This window comes from Varroa destructor, unplaced genomic scaffold (assembly GCF_002443255.2).
Source record: "Varroa destructor unplaced genomic scaffold, Vdes_3.0 BEIS01000002.1, whole genome shotgun sequence".
NCBI lineage: Eukaryota > Metazoa > Arthropoda > Arachnida > Mesostigmata > Varroidae > Varroa > Varroa destructor.
Window position 1 is genome coordinate 4,287,400 of NW_019211455.1, and position 17,654 is coordinate 4,305,053.

A 17,654-nucleotide genomic window follows, 5' to 3' on the forward strand; every position below is an offset into this window, starting at 1 on the left:
ACATACGTTTTCCAGTGCAGGACTCAGGAACTATCTATTGTGTTTATTGCGATTGTTGTGACGATCCACATCCTCCTATGCGATAGGCTAGCTGCGAACTATCTGGTATCATTGCCTAACTAGGAATGGTTGCTTTTAGACATTTATTGCACCTGATGTTGTTAAATACTTTGGACTTTTTTTTTTTATTTTCTAAATAACATAAGTTGTGGACCATAGTAAACATCCGTTGGCATCGGTAGTTTGTTTACGGTTAAAAAATCTCTTATTATGTTATTATGATTATTTTTTGAATACTGTTAATTCGCCAATTTAGCCAAGATTACGCCGATTGAAATGTATTACAGGTGGGTTTCTTTTGGACTAAGAGTAAAATAATGCTTGTTTAATGTGCTCATCTAAATGTTATCGTTCCTCTCAAATGAAGGATACTATAGACTACCAAGAGAGGGCGTAGAATGTCGCTACTCGAACCCCACGTTTACGTATCGTTCAAATCACATCTAGTAGCTTTTTTTCACGCAGAACACCAACTTTTCCTTGCGTGCGTTATATTTCGAATTATGAATCTAAATGCAACGTACCATGGACAGTCTACGCCAAACTCAGACATAAATTTGTTTCATACTCATCAGCTTCTTTCATATTTTTATTTATTTTTTTTAATACTTTTGGATAATTTTAACAATTTATTACTAGTTACGTTTGCATTTTTGGCAGCTTTAGACATTATTCCCAATAAAGTCGTCAATCAATAGTCTGCCGAGCATGTCCTAACCACAGAGAAAATGCTTCCTTTTTCACACGAACTTTATACGTATTGTCTTGAAACATGTTTTCACTAATTTCCCATATAGTGTTTACAAACCGTTGTATACACATAAACATTCGTTTATTCATATTTACATTAGAATGAATATGAGTACGTTCACATCTTTGTAGGAACTCGAGCATAGATTTTCGGCTGTTTCTAGTCAATCGTGGGATCCCCTTGTTGGATACACTGCTAATACTCTGCATTGTACATTATGTTAAAGGAAAGAAAAGAGACAGCCCTATGTGCGCGTTGTAACCCAGATTAACGGGTCAGTAAAGAAGACTTCCCTTACTAGATTTTTCGTAATGCAAAAACGCCAGCTATTTGGACTCGTTCCATTTAAAATACGAAGATAAGCAATATTTTAATGGGTAAATTACTTTGGCTACGCTCAGATACTAACAATCTAAGTAATTTTTGTACTTAATGAATAGGATATTTATAGATAATTGCATCAATCGATTTATATATTAGGCTGAAAATCGCAGGTCCTTCTACCTTACAGGTTAAGCAGGTATTAGCTGCATTTAGTATCATCTGTTGTGCAAAGAATTACCGTATTCCAATGTCCGCTCAGGATTGTCAGTATTACTCCGTCGGTTAATATAAAACTGTTTTAATTTATCTTATCAAGACTAATCCAAATAATACAGAGAGCAAAATTCAACTACCTTTGTATCGTACTAGATAACAGGACGCATAACAAGTGAACGTTATCTCGCAACGTTGTCTCCTCTAACATTGAAATCTCCAACACAAAATTCAGTGCACGAAGCAGGGCAAACAAGAACAAACCTACATACATAGATCTATAAAGAAATATATACATAAAACATCCTCACGTCACAAAGGGTAGGTTCTCAATCAAAATTGTCTCTCCTACAAAGGTTACTCGAGTAAAGACATTTACTTACAGTTACGCTTGCTTTAATATTTCAGCGTCGACAAAAACATCACTCAGAGCCCTACGTTTCGGCGCTTCAACGTTTTCATTTTAAAGTAGATCAGTGATGTACATTTAACATACAAATTTAACTATCAGAGGAAGTTTCGAGGCGCGCCGACATGAAACATTGAAAAAAGGATTTCTATTCGTAAATCAGGTCGTTTTTATACCACGGGTGTAGAGTGTGAGTCGAACGTGAAGATTATCGCTCGAGTAATAAGATAATAGAACTCTTCAAAAAATCAGGAGGGGCCGAAATAGGTACAGTTTTTATAACCAAGTATAAAATAGGACCCAACTGATCCTTGTGGTTGTGTCAATTTCTCAGCTTGCCAGTCGAACAATTTTAGCTAGAAGATAATTTCCTGTAACAGAGGTTGATATAAGCATACGACTATAGGATAGGGTGGTGTTATATGCAAGCGCTTTATAAAGGAATATTCGATGTGGGATTCTTGAATAAGTGTGAATGTGAGTTACTCAGGCTGGTAGTGATTTTGACGTTATCTATTTATTAGAAAGATTTGTCTCGATAATACATCGACGAGATATCAGATCTGATGGCAAAACCTTCAAGGAGTACCTACAACAAAAAACAAGCAGGACGACGTACTCATTAAGGCTTTCCCTTGTGCGTATTTCAGTTTTGCTAACGATTATGCCTGTACTCAATATCAGCATTTCAAGAATACATTGTTCTAGTCTAACTTTCTAGATAAGCATCAATCGATTGTGAAATGCTCTTTGGCATATAGAACAATACCTGTGCATAGTTTTCGAGAATGAGCACACCTGCTGAACTGGACAGTCAGCATAAGTTGTTTATTGAATAAACTTCAACATGTAGAATTGCTCTTCATCGAATGGAAGCAAAGCTTTGCTGACTTCTATTCACCAGTTATTTTGTCGCATCTGACTTTATGCCTTTGTCACACGGTGCAATCGAGAGTGCCTGTACATAACGCGTGTGGGTATAATTCAGTTGTATTTTAATGATGTACACACAAATTGAGGTGATTACCTTATACGTAACCTAATATTACCACACGCATATAAGATCGATCAATATCTTGCATAGTTCACCATTACGAACGCAAGACTCGGATTTTCAAGTTACGATCGTCGCTACGGAACAGCAACACGGCTTGAGTTTCTAAGATAGTTTACGTCCCGAAGATGAAAACAATATTCTCTTCTTGAATTTCTTCGTTAGGTGCCGGACAAGACGCTTGCTTGAAGCTAAATATGGCTCGCACAACGGCAACGACATTTATCGTCTGCCATCAATAAATGCGATACGTGCCTATACAGATGCTGTTAGATACAAATGCAAATTATATTACACGCAATAAGTACGACGCAAGAAACTTCCGGCAGTAAAAACAACAAAAAAAATAGATTGAGAGTGAAGGTTTACCCCGCTTACCCTAATGAATGTCGCTTGCAATATCTTAGCAGAATTCATATATATACACACACTTATACGTAGGCACCTTACAAAATAAAGTAACAGTTCATATTAGTTCTTGAATGTTTGTGTATCTTGATCTGCGGTAGGTTTTCACCAAGAGACGGAGTAATAATTTATCCAGACACGACAGGGCGCAATAGTCATACAGTGAATCCTTGGTAAGAAAGGAATAAAACGACAAATTAGGAATTCTAAGGTGCATAAGGTGGTAGGTGAACGTAACTTGGTTTGACACGTCAAGGCCTGGTAGAGATAGGGCTCGTATATGGTGTACGAGCTGCATCGCTATTCAGGTCACCAAGTATATGCTGCATGGCTGAAAGCAAAGACGAAACCTTTTCTAAGGAGCGGACGGAGCCTTTTTTTTTTTACATAAAACATCACAGTTTATCAGCCTGCTTTGTTCGTGTAGGTTAATTAGGACCTGTTTTGTGCTTTGCATGACTTCGGAATAAAATTACAGTGAAAACTCGTCATCCTTAAAGAAAAACCTGGGGGAGGGGGAGGGGGAAATGAAGATGCCCGTGTAGACCTATATCTTAGCTTGTGAATGATGCAAATCATTACATAGATGGAAGTCTTCTATTATGTTGTTTGTACAGCCTGCAACAGACAATGTTGTCTCACATTATGCTCCGTGATAGCACAAAGCCAATAACTTGACACCAAGCGATATTAACAACCATTAACAACAAGCAAATCAATCGAAATACCTCTGGCAGATACGGAGCAACAGATCTGGACCACACAATTGCTAACTTGCAACTATTTCTACATGTTTGAATGTACACAATTTCTAGAACCCATAAACGAGTAAATTCCGGCTCTGAATGTTTAATGAAACCTACAAAAAATTTAGTGGCTGTCAGCGACTTTTTTGGGAACATGAAGTTATAGTTACTTAATGGCCACTGCTGCTGGAAAGTAGCTTCAAAGAGGGGAGTATATAAGGTCATCACTTATTATATACTAGGCTTCGTTGTTAGAGTTTAGGCGAGTTTTCTCTTTAGAATTACAGTTTTACCCTTTCAAGCAAGTCGACAGCCTACTTCAGTAGCGTTGAAGCAAAAGTAACAGCAGTTCCATTTTAGGGGTTTCTCATACCTATAATAATAGTAGTAGTTATCGGCACTTTTCTTTAACAAGGTCTATAGTTGCTACACCTTTGCTTATAGTCCGTAAGTGATATATATGCACAGGTCAATGGTGGAAACTTCCAAATTTATTTATTTCCAATTATTAAAAGGAGAGCTTGTATGTATCGGTCGGTTTCCCGAGCTTCATCCGATCTGTCGAAGACTTCTCCCAGTAGTGTACACAATCTATTCTTATTCGTAGATCCCTAATATATTACACTTCGTACTTCACATCTGACATGAGAGTCGCTGGCCATGTTCTATACGTTATATCTATCGTACAAATCGTGCTTCATTTTCGACGTAATGTTCTCGGAGAGGTATGAACTACGCCAATTCGGACACTCCGAATTTTTCCGAAGAAGCATTCCGAAGCACACGCGATTGAGCCCACGTCGTTTATGGGGTCAAGTTGTGAGTCCTTGATGGACTCTTGGGTTTCCCTATCCCAGGTAAGCGAGATTTTTCTTTTCAAAGTATAATCGATCCTGAACCTTACTGTGTCGAATTTATAGACCTAATATATAGACATCCTTACTGTCCCTTACCGAGCATAAAGGATAATACGAGGAAGCGGACTAATTTAGAGCTGGTAAAACTTGCTGCCTAACAAAGCTACAATGATGCAGAACCCAAAGAGCTGATAGAAACTTACTACAAAGCAACGTACTTGGACTTCAGGGTACTAACTTCCGTGACACATTATCATTCACACATTAATTGTACAACCTAATTAAAACTCATCTATAGATGGCATGCCAATCCAGAGTCAATTCTCAACTGTTTGATTGTATCCGAATCACAATGTTCTTACTTAAATTATCAATATTTGAGCTTAATAGATAAATGTACTGAAGGCGTTGAAGGAACGTACGAAAAGTGTACATACCTTAGGCACAGGATATTTGTATAGCGTATGCTGGCTTAAAATTTATACAGCAATAGGGTCACTTGGCAATATTACGAGACGAATCAACGCTTTATATTCAGCTCCAGCCTCGTTGGTGGACGCGTATCTGAACGAGTATGACGCTTAGTTTGTGAGAGCCACAGGCCAAAAATACTCGATGGCACGTGCACAGAGGAAGAAAGCTAGGCTAAACTGAGGACCAGCAAAGGCCACAACGAACCGATCCGATTGTTAAGTGCTTTTCACTTTCGCATCAAAAAAATAGCAATAATATGTATGCTTCCGTCCTCTACGTACCGACCCCTAAGCATGCGTGATAATTACAAGGTTCATTAATTTACAATACTGTATAGTTTCGGTGTTTATAAGAAGGGTCCTATTCAGTAAAATTTTCTAATCATGTTGACCCGTTCAGTTATATACTGGCAATCTGAAACGGAGAATACGTAACATGCTCGGCCCCAGCATGGGCCAACCTATGCCTCGAATACGTTCACGTATAATCCTCTATTCATTATTAACCAACTTGAAACCTTCAGCTCGAATCGTTCATATAAATACAGCTTTTTTCCTTCTAAAATATTTACCTACCTTCAGTCTGCTGTATCTTGAACCTGAACTTGACGCCAGAATCCTTAATTTTTCTTCGAAACATATTTACGGTATCGTCACTTTAGTCGTTTGAACAAAAAGAACCACTCGTAGATAGCTACTGTTCGCTACGTTCTACCTTTGATCAACAAGCACTAGTACCTTTAAATGCGTATGGACATGTACACTTTGTTCTCTGTCTGCTTCTCTTATCGGCGCAGCAACCCCCAGCTAATGTTAGCGACCAAACAGCCACACTCCATCAGTTAATCAAATGGCAATGGTGTAAATCGCATAGCACATTTATCTTCCTTTAATCCACACTTCGCAATGCCAGCGGACGTAAACCTCTAGGTATCAACTAGCAGCGACAGTTACAATTTGAAAGGTAACCTTCTATGGTTACGTGAAAGTATAAATTCACTTTGTACGCTCCCACACACACACACACACACACACACACACACACACACAACCACACACAGACGCGACACATGCACACACACACACACACGCACGCATTGATAACTAGACCGACGGTTGGAAACGTCGTAGACAGACAAACGGACGGCTGGCCGGCCAGTCACCGAGGTAGCTTCAGTCTGGCTTCTCCAGCCCCTCTACCTGCGTTCGCGTCTTGCAGAGGCGCTTGACAGACCGAGGTTCTTTGATTTTTATGCTTTCTTCTACTAAACTGACCTTTTCTTTTTCACTCTCGATTACAAGACTTCTTTCGAACGCCAGCCGTTTGTGCCGATAAACAATCGACCCGGTGCCAACTTTACCAGTTCATCTCTTCGAAATGGAGCAGCTGTTGCAATGGCGCTAGCAGCTGGTCGTCAGATTGACGTTTGTTGATTTTGATGTCTTGCAGTCGGCAGTAGGATAAATAGTGCGACAGACAAACCGCGATCGATTCACTGACAGCTGGGTATCTAACCTCCTTTCCCAATGCGAGGCCAAGTCAGCTGATGACAGGCATATCATGGCGGCAGGACCCCCTGGTCACTAGCAGCCGCGAACGGCTTTCGCAGCACGAATAACCGCAATGTCGGCCGGGTCACCAGCAACATGGCGCACCCGATTTAATCAACACCAGCCACAGCGGTGACGACAGCGATAATAGCGGCATAAGGTCTCCTTTATGCGTGTTTCACCCTCTCAAAATGTTTGTCTTTCCCTAACTGTGCCCGTCGAGCTTTCGTTGTCTCGAGCCGTTCGAATACTCTTTCTAACGGATATTTTTTGAGAGTGTATCTCTGCCCGTTGCCTGGCTAAAATTATCGACGTCCTGCCAGCTTGACCAGTCGCTATTGCTTGATTATAGTATCTAGAAATACGACAGGGTATTGCTTTTAAATTGGGATATGGTATGTTTTTTTCTAGAAAAAAAATTGGTCGAGATTAATCTAAAAGCACATTTTTTGAAATTAAAACTACTATAACGAGTCCAGCCCAGTATAGCGACAGCTACTGCTAGCAGGTGTACGTACATCTTAGGAAGCTTTATGTGTTTAGATCTATTTCTGCAAATACTCAATCAAATTTTTATAGACCTACAGATCATATATAATCCGTAGCCTTCGAGGGCGCGAAGTTTGTAAGTCTTCTCAAATCCTTAGCTGACCATGTGCCATCACGTGCCATGCTCTGCATACCGTTCGAGCCTACAGCTTGAGGCACCAGGATCTTTTGATTCAATGTTCGGATGAAGAATAGCATGATAAACACCTTCTTCTTCGAGTTCTTATTTTATTTCAGTCGGACGTTGGCCCGCTTGTTTGCTGACGGAAAAAAATATTCTTCTGTACGCTCGTATATATCACGTCTGTGTAAATAAAGAAAATTATTATATGCATACAATAAACACGTCGCCTTAATCGACGAATATTCTGATCGACGTACTGCATCCGACCTCAGTAACCTGCAAAACGACAAAGGGTACCGGTGCTACGCATGCTCAACACAAACATCGACAACGGACGAAGAGATGTTGCTATCAATACGCAAGCATGCGTCGACATAAAACATAAATTACGTAATAGGTAATTTCTAAAGAACCAAAAAATTACCTTTCAACTTGCCAGGATAGTTGTGGCAACGAGTTTCTCAAGCGCAGATCGCGGAATAAACTAGCTATTGTTAAACATTATACATTCTCTATGTTTGTTTTATGCAGCAATATGCATATAGATACAAGGACATGTGGTTTCCTTTTATGCAGTTCACGTGGCTAGATAATCCCTTAACGATTTGCTGGCTCGAACGATACCAACCTCGAACTGTTTTGCTAACAGCTTTGATACATATCCAATTAAAGGATTATATCAATGAACGTTTCTTCAAGTTGACTTATTTAAACCCAATTCTGTGGTACTCTGCTCATGCCTGTACATCGAGTCGAATGTTCTCTTCCCTTTTTTGCCATTGCGTAGCTCTGCGTATGTCCTAAAGAAAGGTTATGAACGACCCACTAAACGCTTTCGTAAATCTGAAAAATGTAAAAATCGGGCCATGAGGCTTTTACACAGGCCAGGTTTTATTACAAGGCACGGCTAATGCAATATGTTATTGGCTTTCTAATTCCGCCCTTAAATATTCCAAGAGATATAAATAGGTGATCATCGACGACTGCCACCACCCGCTTACACATAATACGTATTTCGCTTTTTCTATACAAGTGAATAATCTTTGTGCGCATATAAACGGTGCATTATTGCTACGAAATGTAGCAATCCTATTTTTGTCTATTCTCGACGCTTTAAACCTGGAACGTAAATCTATCTAAGTATAAATAGAGGCCGACGTTGAACGCTACGGAACATAATTTATGCGGTCCTTCTCTCAGTAACCTCTCTTCGTCTACCCCTCCTTCCAATTTTTTAGAGCGACCTGCGCTTTGTTCATGCCCTTGCTTCCTGTATATCCCATTACTAGCATCACCGTTTTCTTCTTGAAGGGCCCTTCTCTACTTTTGTGGCTGCGGCATCATTGGGAGCGACTCAGATCCATCCTGCTCCGAGCATCGCCACCTCGCCTTGTCGACCGGTAGTGTTTGCGCGCCTCTAGAAGTATCTCCACCATCTGCGTGACGTCGCCGATGTAGCCCGATCCGCTCAGGCCGTTGTTGACAAGTCGCTAAGCTGTGTGACCTTAACAAATGAAGGTCGTCCAGGCAGTGGAAGGGGGAAACCCAGCTATATGCGGAAACTCTGCGGCAGCTGCTACTAAACAGCCGCTACGTCCAATAAGCCCGAAGACTTGTGCCCTTTCCCTCACACGTATTCGTCGCATAGACTCGGCCGTCTCTTCCCGTCTTGCCCGTCCTCCCCCATTTTAAGCTGCGACCTGCTAGCCACCCATCCAGTGCACTGCATATCTCATAGGGGGCACCAAAACCCTCTCTATGGGTCTCTCTCCACGCTCCGGAGGCGGTGGCGAGTTTATTGTCCGTGTCTGAGTGTCATGGGTTGGACGCTAGGCGAGCGGTCGAGCCGCACTCAGGACGTCAGGAGAAAAGATCAGCGTTAGGGCAAAAAAAGACAATTGTTTGCCAAGTACGTGTTGTTTTCTGTAATGAATAGTCGTTGACTTTTGAAAGCTAGTTCTGAAATCAAGCTATACAAGAGGTACTCATTTATATTCGAGTACAAATAGTGCTCCTTTCCTGCTAATTGTTGTTCAGGTGGAAACTCCGCCCGTACCTATAGCACTATATATTTCTTTGCTACAATCGAACTTGTAGCTGATTCTGTGTTAATCATTTAAGATCGAGAAAATGGCATGGCAGAGAAAAATAATATGATTTAATAAAGATCAAATTGAGGTCGTGTTGGGTAAATGTGGGCGTATGGCAAGGAAAGTGAACATTATTTCATTAGTGGCTAACGGATGACTGGGCTATCGTTTACGATAGGGAAACAGCTTGTCAATGTAGTGATTGACCCCGTCTATAAATTACTTAGTTTGTGACTATTTGCGAAAATATCAGCAGGCAGCAGGGTGTGTGATGGCGTCTTTTGGATAAGCATTAAATCTGGAGGCTGGCTCGTTGCTTGGGTAAGTGACAAGTACCAATATATTACGGTTCGTTATATATTCTATTGTTTTTTACCCTGTAAAAGAGTTACATAGATAGAACCGCTTTGAAGGTGTTTGATGTTCATACCCTGCAATATTTCATTTTTCGTCAAGTATGTTCGATAGCGAAAACTGTTTCAAAGTATCTTGTGATCAACGATTGTGTGGATCTGGAGTAAAATTGGATTCGAAATTAACTTGAAGTGCCAAGTAACTTTATCTACTTGGAAGTTGCCAGGTGCAGCAACAAAAGGGATTCGTATGAAATTACAGCCAATCTGCTCAGTGTGTGAAAGAAAGCAGAAAGCCGAATTTGACACACAATATACATAGAGTTTTGAAATCTGTTTATCTCTAGAATAGATTAACATCTGCTTAACAACAACTGCTTAGCAACAGTATTTTTAGGTCTTGTATACCGTTGAAATTTTTTTATTGTATCTGGTACAAACCAAGTCGAGAGGTTTCTTAAGGTTACCAAATTGTTCAAGGCCAATAACGGTTTCTTTAAACAGTCGCACATGTATGAATCTATTTGTGGCCTTATTTAGCCTTGGGCCTCTTGTGTATTGTGAAAGCGCACCGACTTTTCGTAGAAACGAACGAATTGGTCTCATAGTGTTGATTAGTATAAATACATTATACCAAAATGTGTGCACTGAGCGGAACTTTTATGACATGGCAAACATCGGAAATTAATCCGGGCATTTCGTGGGCAGGACTCCATCGAGCTACTTTCGAATTTAAGCTTTTTCAAAGCTTCGCTACAGCGGACGAAGAAACTCTTAAGCTTAAGCTGGAAAACTATTTATCACCGCTATGTCATCCAGCTACTGTTGCTTCCGTACATCAAGATAACTTACGGTGATAGGGGTCAGCTTTTGAAAGTCGTAGATATGAAGGAGATACAAATCGGCGGATAAATTGAGCCTAACTTTTTTTTTTTTTTCAAAAAAGAAGTAGGTGAATGAGGTTAGTTTTCGTAACGATCGGTAAAACTAAAGCCAATATAGAGTACAATTAGCTGATGTGGGGACCATTCGATCTGGGGAGAGAGTTCGGTTATCGATCGCGTTGTACACTACCAGCCCTATCCATTTTTCGTTGTTGCTTCTTTAGGAAATTCTCATCTAATCCTCATCTTTTCCTCATATTATAGTTCTTGTGTCAGGAAATTTCTCTGACCACGTATCCTTACAGCGGTGATACTCCGCAGGACATTTGTGTGACGGAAAGGAGTTCTTGTTATTGATATGGGTTCGACGGTTTTGCCCACCGTCTTTGCTGTAAACATTTCCGTCAAATACAAATTCGTCAGTCACTAACCAAATGAAGTCCGGATAAATAGAGCCAGTACAGGCATATTAAATAAATAAATAAATCGGGCGTTTATTTAAGAACGATTTCGATATACTTGTAACGTTGAGGATAGCAGAGCTGCGTGCGGCATGGAGTTTTAGATGTTGTGCTCCCTTGGGTGGATTCGAGATCTAATCTGACAAGCCCAAGCAAAATACTATTTGATGGTCTGTTCCCTCCATTAGTTTGACCCGTTACAACCCACGTTTTAAACAGTTCATAAACAACATTTTTCGATCATAAATGATTTCCTCTTCCCGGTCTCAATAATCTATTTACCCAACTCTATCTGACCCAAGGATCGGCCCAGAATCTTGGCCTCTTGCATATGTGAATTTGACACTACACACCAAAATACTTAAGTACATCTATACGCAGCGATATGTACAGAAATTGATGGGTAAATTTCGCCTCATCCGGAGAAGCGAGTTGGGTGGCAAGCATGGAAAATACTATGAATTTTGTGGAGCAGATATTGAGACAATGTCGTCGCAACGTCATTGATGATACAGTAACAGCAAAACAAAGTAAACAGATGAAGGGGTCAAAATGATGGTGGTGACGACGATGACGACCGAATCAGATGTCTCTGAGCTCCCGTTATCTTCTGCCGCATCAGCTGATCTCGCTGTAAAGCGGAGCAGACTCATCGACTTTAGCCAATAGTTAATCATCGACTTGTCGTTTTTATTTCGTGAAGCCTCTACATGAGATATACATAGTTGCATAATGTTTCGTCGCGTCTAAATCCGCACACACCATCACCAACTTATATTCACCGGCAGTTCAACAATAATACACAACACCAACAAAAAGAGCTAAGCGGGTCTTAAGCCCAGATTTCTTCCCCCTCTTATTCTCCAAGAATTTTTTGGTTGCCTTACTCATTTGTCCTGCACTAACCTCATTTGAAGGTGACGGCCAATTTGCAAAATTTAAATTTTCTGTGAGAATACTCTCAGGCCTGGTAACCCGATAAAATCCGGCAGAATTGTGTGTGTGTGTAGAACATTTTCTTTTTTTTTTTCTAAAAACAAAGTATTTTTTGCTTCGTCGGCCAAAGTGGTAACTTTAGCGACGGTAACAACAACAGGATGCGCACCGTGACCCTTAAAATCACCGTGCCTGCGTCAGCCTCGTTTTATGATCGCCTTCTCGCGTGCCTTCCATGACTGTCCCACAGAAGGATTCGTGGTCAGCGCATTACCGGCAAAAGCACAGAACGCTTATCTTAAGCTAAACAAAAGATCGATAGTTTTCCGTTGTTCTATTCAGAGATCCACCGTTGTTGAGATCGCTATTGTCGCAAAGTACGCAGAAGGCAATACATTATCACGTTGGATCTGATTAAGGTGCCTCTTGTTATCATCTATAGCGTTGGCAACTAATTACACGCCATTACGTTACATCAAGTTCCCTATGCAAAGCGCGTTAGTTCAAATTAGAAATCGGAAATCACCGAGGCCATTTTTAGGAGAAGTAACACGATAGCGGATTATATTCGTAGCGACTAATCTGCACTTATTGTAAGCAGACATACCTCTACACAGTAGGAGCGCGCTAAATTCGTTCTGAATTTTAAATAGAAAAGAGCCTAATCCTGTACAATGAAAGACCTTTATGTTTTTTTTTTTTTTACTAAACTCGTGTGTGGTCACGAACATTCGAATACATTCATAGGTCACCCCTCATTCATCTAGGAATCTCGGCCTTCTCAAGTTACTCAGGCGTAACAGGCGTCTTGCCTGCACTGCTCTAGACGGTTAAGAAAAATCTCAGCATTTCTCCGTGCTTCTGTTCCTCAGGAACGGATGGGGGGCATCCCTGATCTGATAATGTGAATGATGTAGCGCACTCAAACAATTTCTGAATGATTCTCATCGTGTTTGTTTAGCTTGAATTTTCGGAATCGGTTCATATTGCATAATTAGTGTTATTCTAGACAGTTAGTCACGAAATAATTGATTTGGTTCCAGATATACATTTGTATCAAAGGATCTTGTAGATTATTTTTCCCAAAAAACAACATAAATTTTAAACGGTATCTAACAGACACAGCGGAAAGTTGGAAAAACAAGGAACCATTTCGAGGCCACATAATTTTGCTATCGATAAGTTCACAAACAACAAGCCAGCTTGTGGTATTGGTGCGCTATCGGTAACTTGGGGCTCACAATTTTCCCTCGGAGTCGATGTCTTCATACCGGTATGAAGGAGTTCAGTCGTAACAGCCAAAATACATACGATCGGCGTACCATAAAATATAATGCACCTCAAAATATTGTATATACGTTAAATAACATGCTACACCAGCTTATTCCAGTTCGATTCATCATATATATATATATAGCGAAACGTGACTACATGGTTTCTATAAATCAAGTGATCTTCTATTTGAGAAACGGTACGAGGTGATGTCCACGTGGTATATATATATATATATATAATATAATATAATATAATATATACCAAGTATACTACATGGAATATTATACCACTGTCAAACAGTGCAAATAGGCATAGTTTCGTTTAGTCAATGACAAACGTTATAAAAAGTATATATATTGAGCTTGTGATACCTTCAACTAGGTTTCTATCATGCCATAAGGAGCAGTCAAGCCTGAATAGCGATGTAAGCAAGTGTTACTTATTATTAATTAGAGAATTTACAGGCCATAATTATTTCTGTTCCCACATCTTGGGCTTCATATTGCTAGCAATATAACTGTATTCTTTTTGTGTCTTGCTACACGAAAGTATCCCCTTGCTACAATAGAACTCTGCTACATAATACCAATGAACGATGTACCGGGACGCTTTGATAATCTTGAGCAAGATAATTTATGTGCTAGGTTTTATACATTGCAATAAGGATAAAAATGCTTTGAATGGCAACTCGCAGCATACGCTTAAATGCCCTGTGCTAATTTCACAGTGAAGTGTGTGTGCATATATGGCTCACAGTATGTACGTTCACGTGAAACACCTACTTACATGCTCAGATACCATGCTTGAGCTTCATAAATATTTAACAGCGCACGGTAAGCGCCGACTGGATGTCAACGTCGGCTATGATGACTATTTTTCTATACCTTGATCGGTTGGTTGGTGGGCAATCGTTCGGGCAACGTACGGAATATTGAAGAGCTTCCGTGTTGTCTCTGAATGTCACAGCGTATCGAAGAACTCAATCGAAAATACTGCGTTCACGACTTAGAACGATGGGAGCCGAGTTGTAATAACTCAACAAATCGCTCTCTCTCTCTCTCTCTCTCTGTAGCGACTGCTACAAGCATATGTTATAAAGTACGTGCACGACGTCACCTATGATACAATCAAAAGGACCAGATTGATCAACGAATATTATAAGTGGACACTGACAACCGTTGAAAATATTTTGCGACACTTAAAATAGTAAGACTAAAAACCAAACGCTACTAATTCGAGTTAACTAGAGCCTATCCCTTGAGGGAAGTACCTCTAGTTTATGTAGTTTATACTTCGCTTTCAAACTGGCGAGCCTGTAAATGCCACGTTCAGGAGTGTTCAAATAATCTTATAAAGTGAATAAAACCTCACATGTAACCGAAACGTGACGTAAAGCTATGTTTTTGTTAAGAATCCTAGAAAGGAGGTAGTTTCTCGAAAAAAAAAAAAAAAAAATTTAATCACTATCCTAAAAACCTTGATAACCTCAAGACGACGTCAGCCAGCCGGATTTCCTATGGGCCACTTCCGCAATGCAGACAGGTCTTGCAAGAGATAACAAATCATTACTACTTTAACAAACTGACCATTATGAAGTAAGAATCTTCTCTGCGTGTTTACTGTACTACATACATTGCACTGTGGAGTATTATTTCCATGATATATTGTGATTTAGTTATTTGAATATTTATAATCCAACTGAAGAAAGATGCAAATATCCCAACGCACTGACCTGTATCCAAAGCCTCCCTAGACCCTTACTTTTACCAGATATTTACGCATAAGCTTGCCTTTACCGTCACACACTAACACAGAGATGTGGTGTGACGAGCGTATTGTGTACAAGCAGGGACTTGACGAAGGCATGCTCGGTTAATTACTCTAGTCAAAGGAGATTCGCGGGCATTTGCTCTCGGTACGAATAAACAACGGCGAGAAAAAAGATAAATTCCCTGAACGTTAAGCTGTCTTCCTTCGAATCGGGGTTGGAAAAAATGGAGAGTGTTAAAAAAAAGCTGTTTTTTTTCATTTGGCGAACTAACCACCTTTTATAGCAACGAGCCTGTAACGTCAACGTGACGCTGAGTAGTGCGGACGATCCGTGACGCCTCTGTCCTGTCGGAAGTCATCTTTGCGGGGCTTCCTAAGATGTTAGAAGTTCAGCTGGGCTTTTGTAACATTGGTAGAAAAATAAAGATTGAAAGTGAGACTCTGGTGTGAGAGAATGTTTTGGTCCAAAAAACAAACCTTACAGGTGCGGATATACACACTTTTTTATGATGCGTTTCTATAAGCTAGACGATGTGTCTGAACGTATAATTAAATGTAATGTAACAACTATAACTACAAAGATAATTACGATGTTGAATGGGTACAAAATGACACTAAGAACACTCAGTTAGGGACATATAAAGATAATCAACATTTTTAGTCAAAGCTTAAACCACGAAAGGACAATAGCTTCCTGTTGCTGGAAAGCGCAGCGTCAATGGACATCGCTTTCACACTAAGGGGCACTCGCTTGTAACGTCACCTATTGACCGACGCGAAATCACAGAATATTTTCAATATGAATCGCTCAGGGCACGAAGTTACGCATAAGATCAAGAGTTCTGGTATTTCGAATCCTACGTCCAATACTGTCGTTGAGCAGACGACTAGAACCCAGCACGAGAAAAATAGTGTCTTCGGCCAATTTCGAAATGAGACCACCTCGTTCTTCCCTAAGCTAATAAGCAAGCACGTTACCGGTGCTCCATCACGGAAATTGCAAGTACCACCCAATAAGCCACGTCCTGTATCTTCTAGTCATAAGGATTTGCTTCATGCCTATCATCGACTCTATTGCTGAAAAAAATCTCCGTGGATCTAGTTGTATATTGGTTTTTAGGTTCAGGGTGTATGTTTTCAAAGGTAACGCTTGTCTCAACCACATTTTACATACAGTGGCTTTTCTCAAATGGATTAAAATACATATACGGGTGATCGTCGCTCGTTATAGTGGCCAAATGTTCGCTTACTCTTACATACAATACCTTTGATTAGTTCAGTGTTTCTCCGATTCGTTCGCTACCTGACGACGTAAGATATAATTTACTGAGAGATCAACCCCGACTTTTGAGTAGTAAGACCTTACCATATGTAATTACATAATGAGACAAATGTCACCTTCCTTATTTTCGCCTAAAAATTATTCATTAGCTGTTTGTTTCAAATATAACTTGGATATGTTTTTCGTTTATTAATAAAGTCTAGCTTTTGGCTTCTTAGGTCGCGAGATATAACGGGCCGTCTGCAACGGTAATTTCCAACTCTACTCCATAGGTAATACTCGGTATTCGTCTTCTGAAAGCGCAGATTTACCACAGTCGGTCGGAAGACTCGCGCGCTACGCTGGCGACATATTCTCATTTTTATCGACCTTATTGAAAATGGCCCTGTTTTTTCTATTGTGTAAAGTGGGCTTCGTAGCCATATTTTTGCTACTGGAATGGCATCTTAACACAGGTGCTGGCTGACACCTATACGAGGTTTGGTTGTATGGAAAACAATCATTGCTATGCATGTGTGTGTTACGATTTTTCTTTGTTAAGTCCTACCGAAAGCTTCCGAGTCACGCGATTTCAAATAAGTCTTTCTGTTTAAAAATGCCGATCTAATGCAATCCATAGCTTTGTGCTTGGCATGATAGAAGTTATTTGACCGCTTTGATTCCATCTTTGTCCACTCCATTTTTGATGGTTTCTCTGCTAGAGCAGTTAGTACTATTTTGAAATGGTTACATATAAGCAGTTTAACAAAGACGAATATAATAAATTAGCACTACGTAGTCTGAACATATTTTGTGTACGCTTAAATATAAGACAATTTCACACAGAGGGGCACTTTGCTAAGTTATCTAGCATCGTTCGTATAGTCGACGTATATACGTAGATATATAAAAGATTTCCGTCACGGGTTCAGCGTAGATCCTTCATTAGGCACATCACAAGGATAACATAGCCCCAGGATGGCATTGCGTTCGCTATGAAATATTTTGTCAATGAATAGAGAAAAAGTAACCCTATTTAAGACTGCGACGTTAAACAGAAATGTTCTACTTCTACAAAACAGAGGTTTTTAAGCCCGATCTGTAA

The 17,654-nt window shown here is 40.1% G+C and overlaps 2 protein-coding genes across 15 annotated transcripts in view; one reads left to right on the forward strand and one right to left on the reverse strand.

Annotated features, from left to right (window-relative positions):
* LOC111245871 (gamma-aminobutyric acid receptor-associated protein-like 2) overlaps nucleotides 1-6,564 on the reverse strand; it is a 56,333-nt gene extending 49,769 nt beyond the window's left edge. For 6 of the 9 annotated variants that reach the window (XR_002671510.2, XR_015321858.1, XR_015321857.1 and 3 more), the window contains exon 1: nucleotides 5,872-6,564. Coding sequence is in view for 3 of the 9 variants with exons in the window: in XM_086981009.1 (XP_086837135.1) it covers nucleotides 5,872-5,935 (64 nt within the window). In the remaining 6 variants the exon portion in view is untranslated. The remainder of the gene's footprint in view (nucleotides 1-5,871) is intronic. The other 3 variants (XM_086981009.1, XM_086981008.1, XM_086981007.1) reach the window with 3 other exon arrangements.
* Nucleotides 1-17,654, forward strand: part of LOC111245864 (uncharacterized) — a 136,695-nt gene that overhangs the window by 49,216 nt on the left and 69,825 nt on the right. The gene's annotated exons all lie outside the window — the stretch shown is intronic.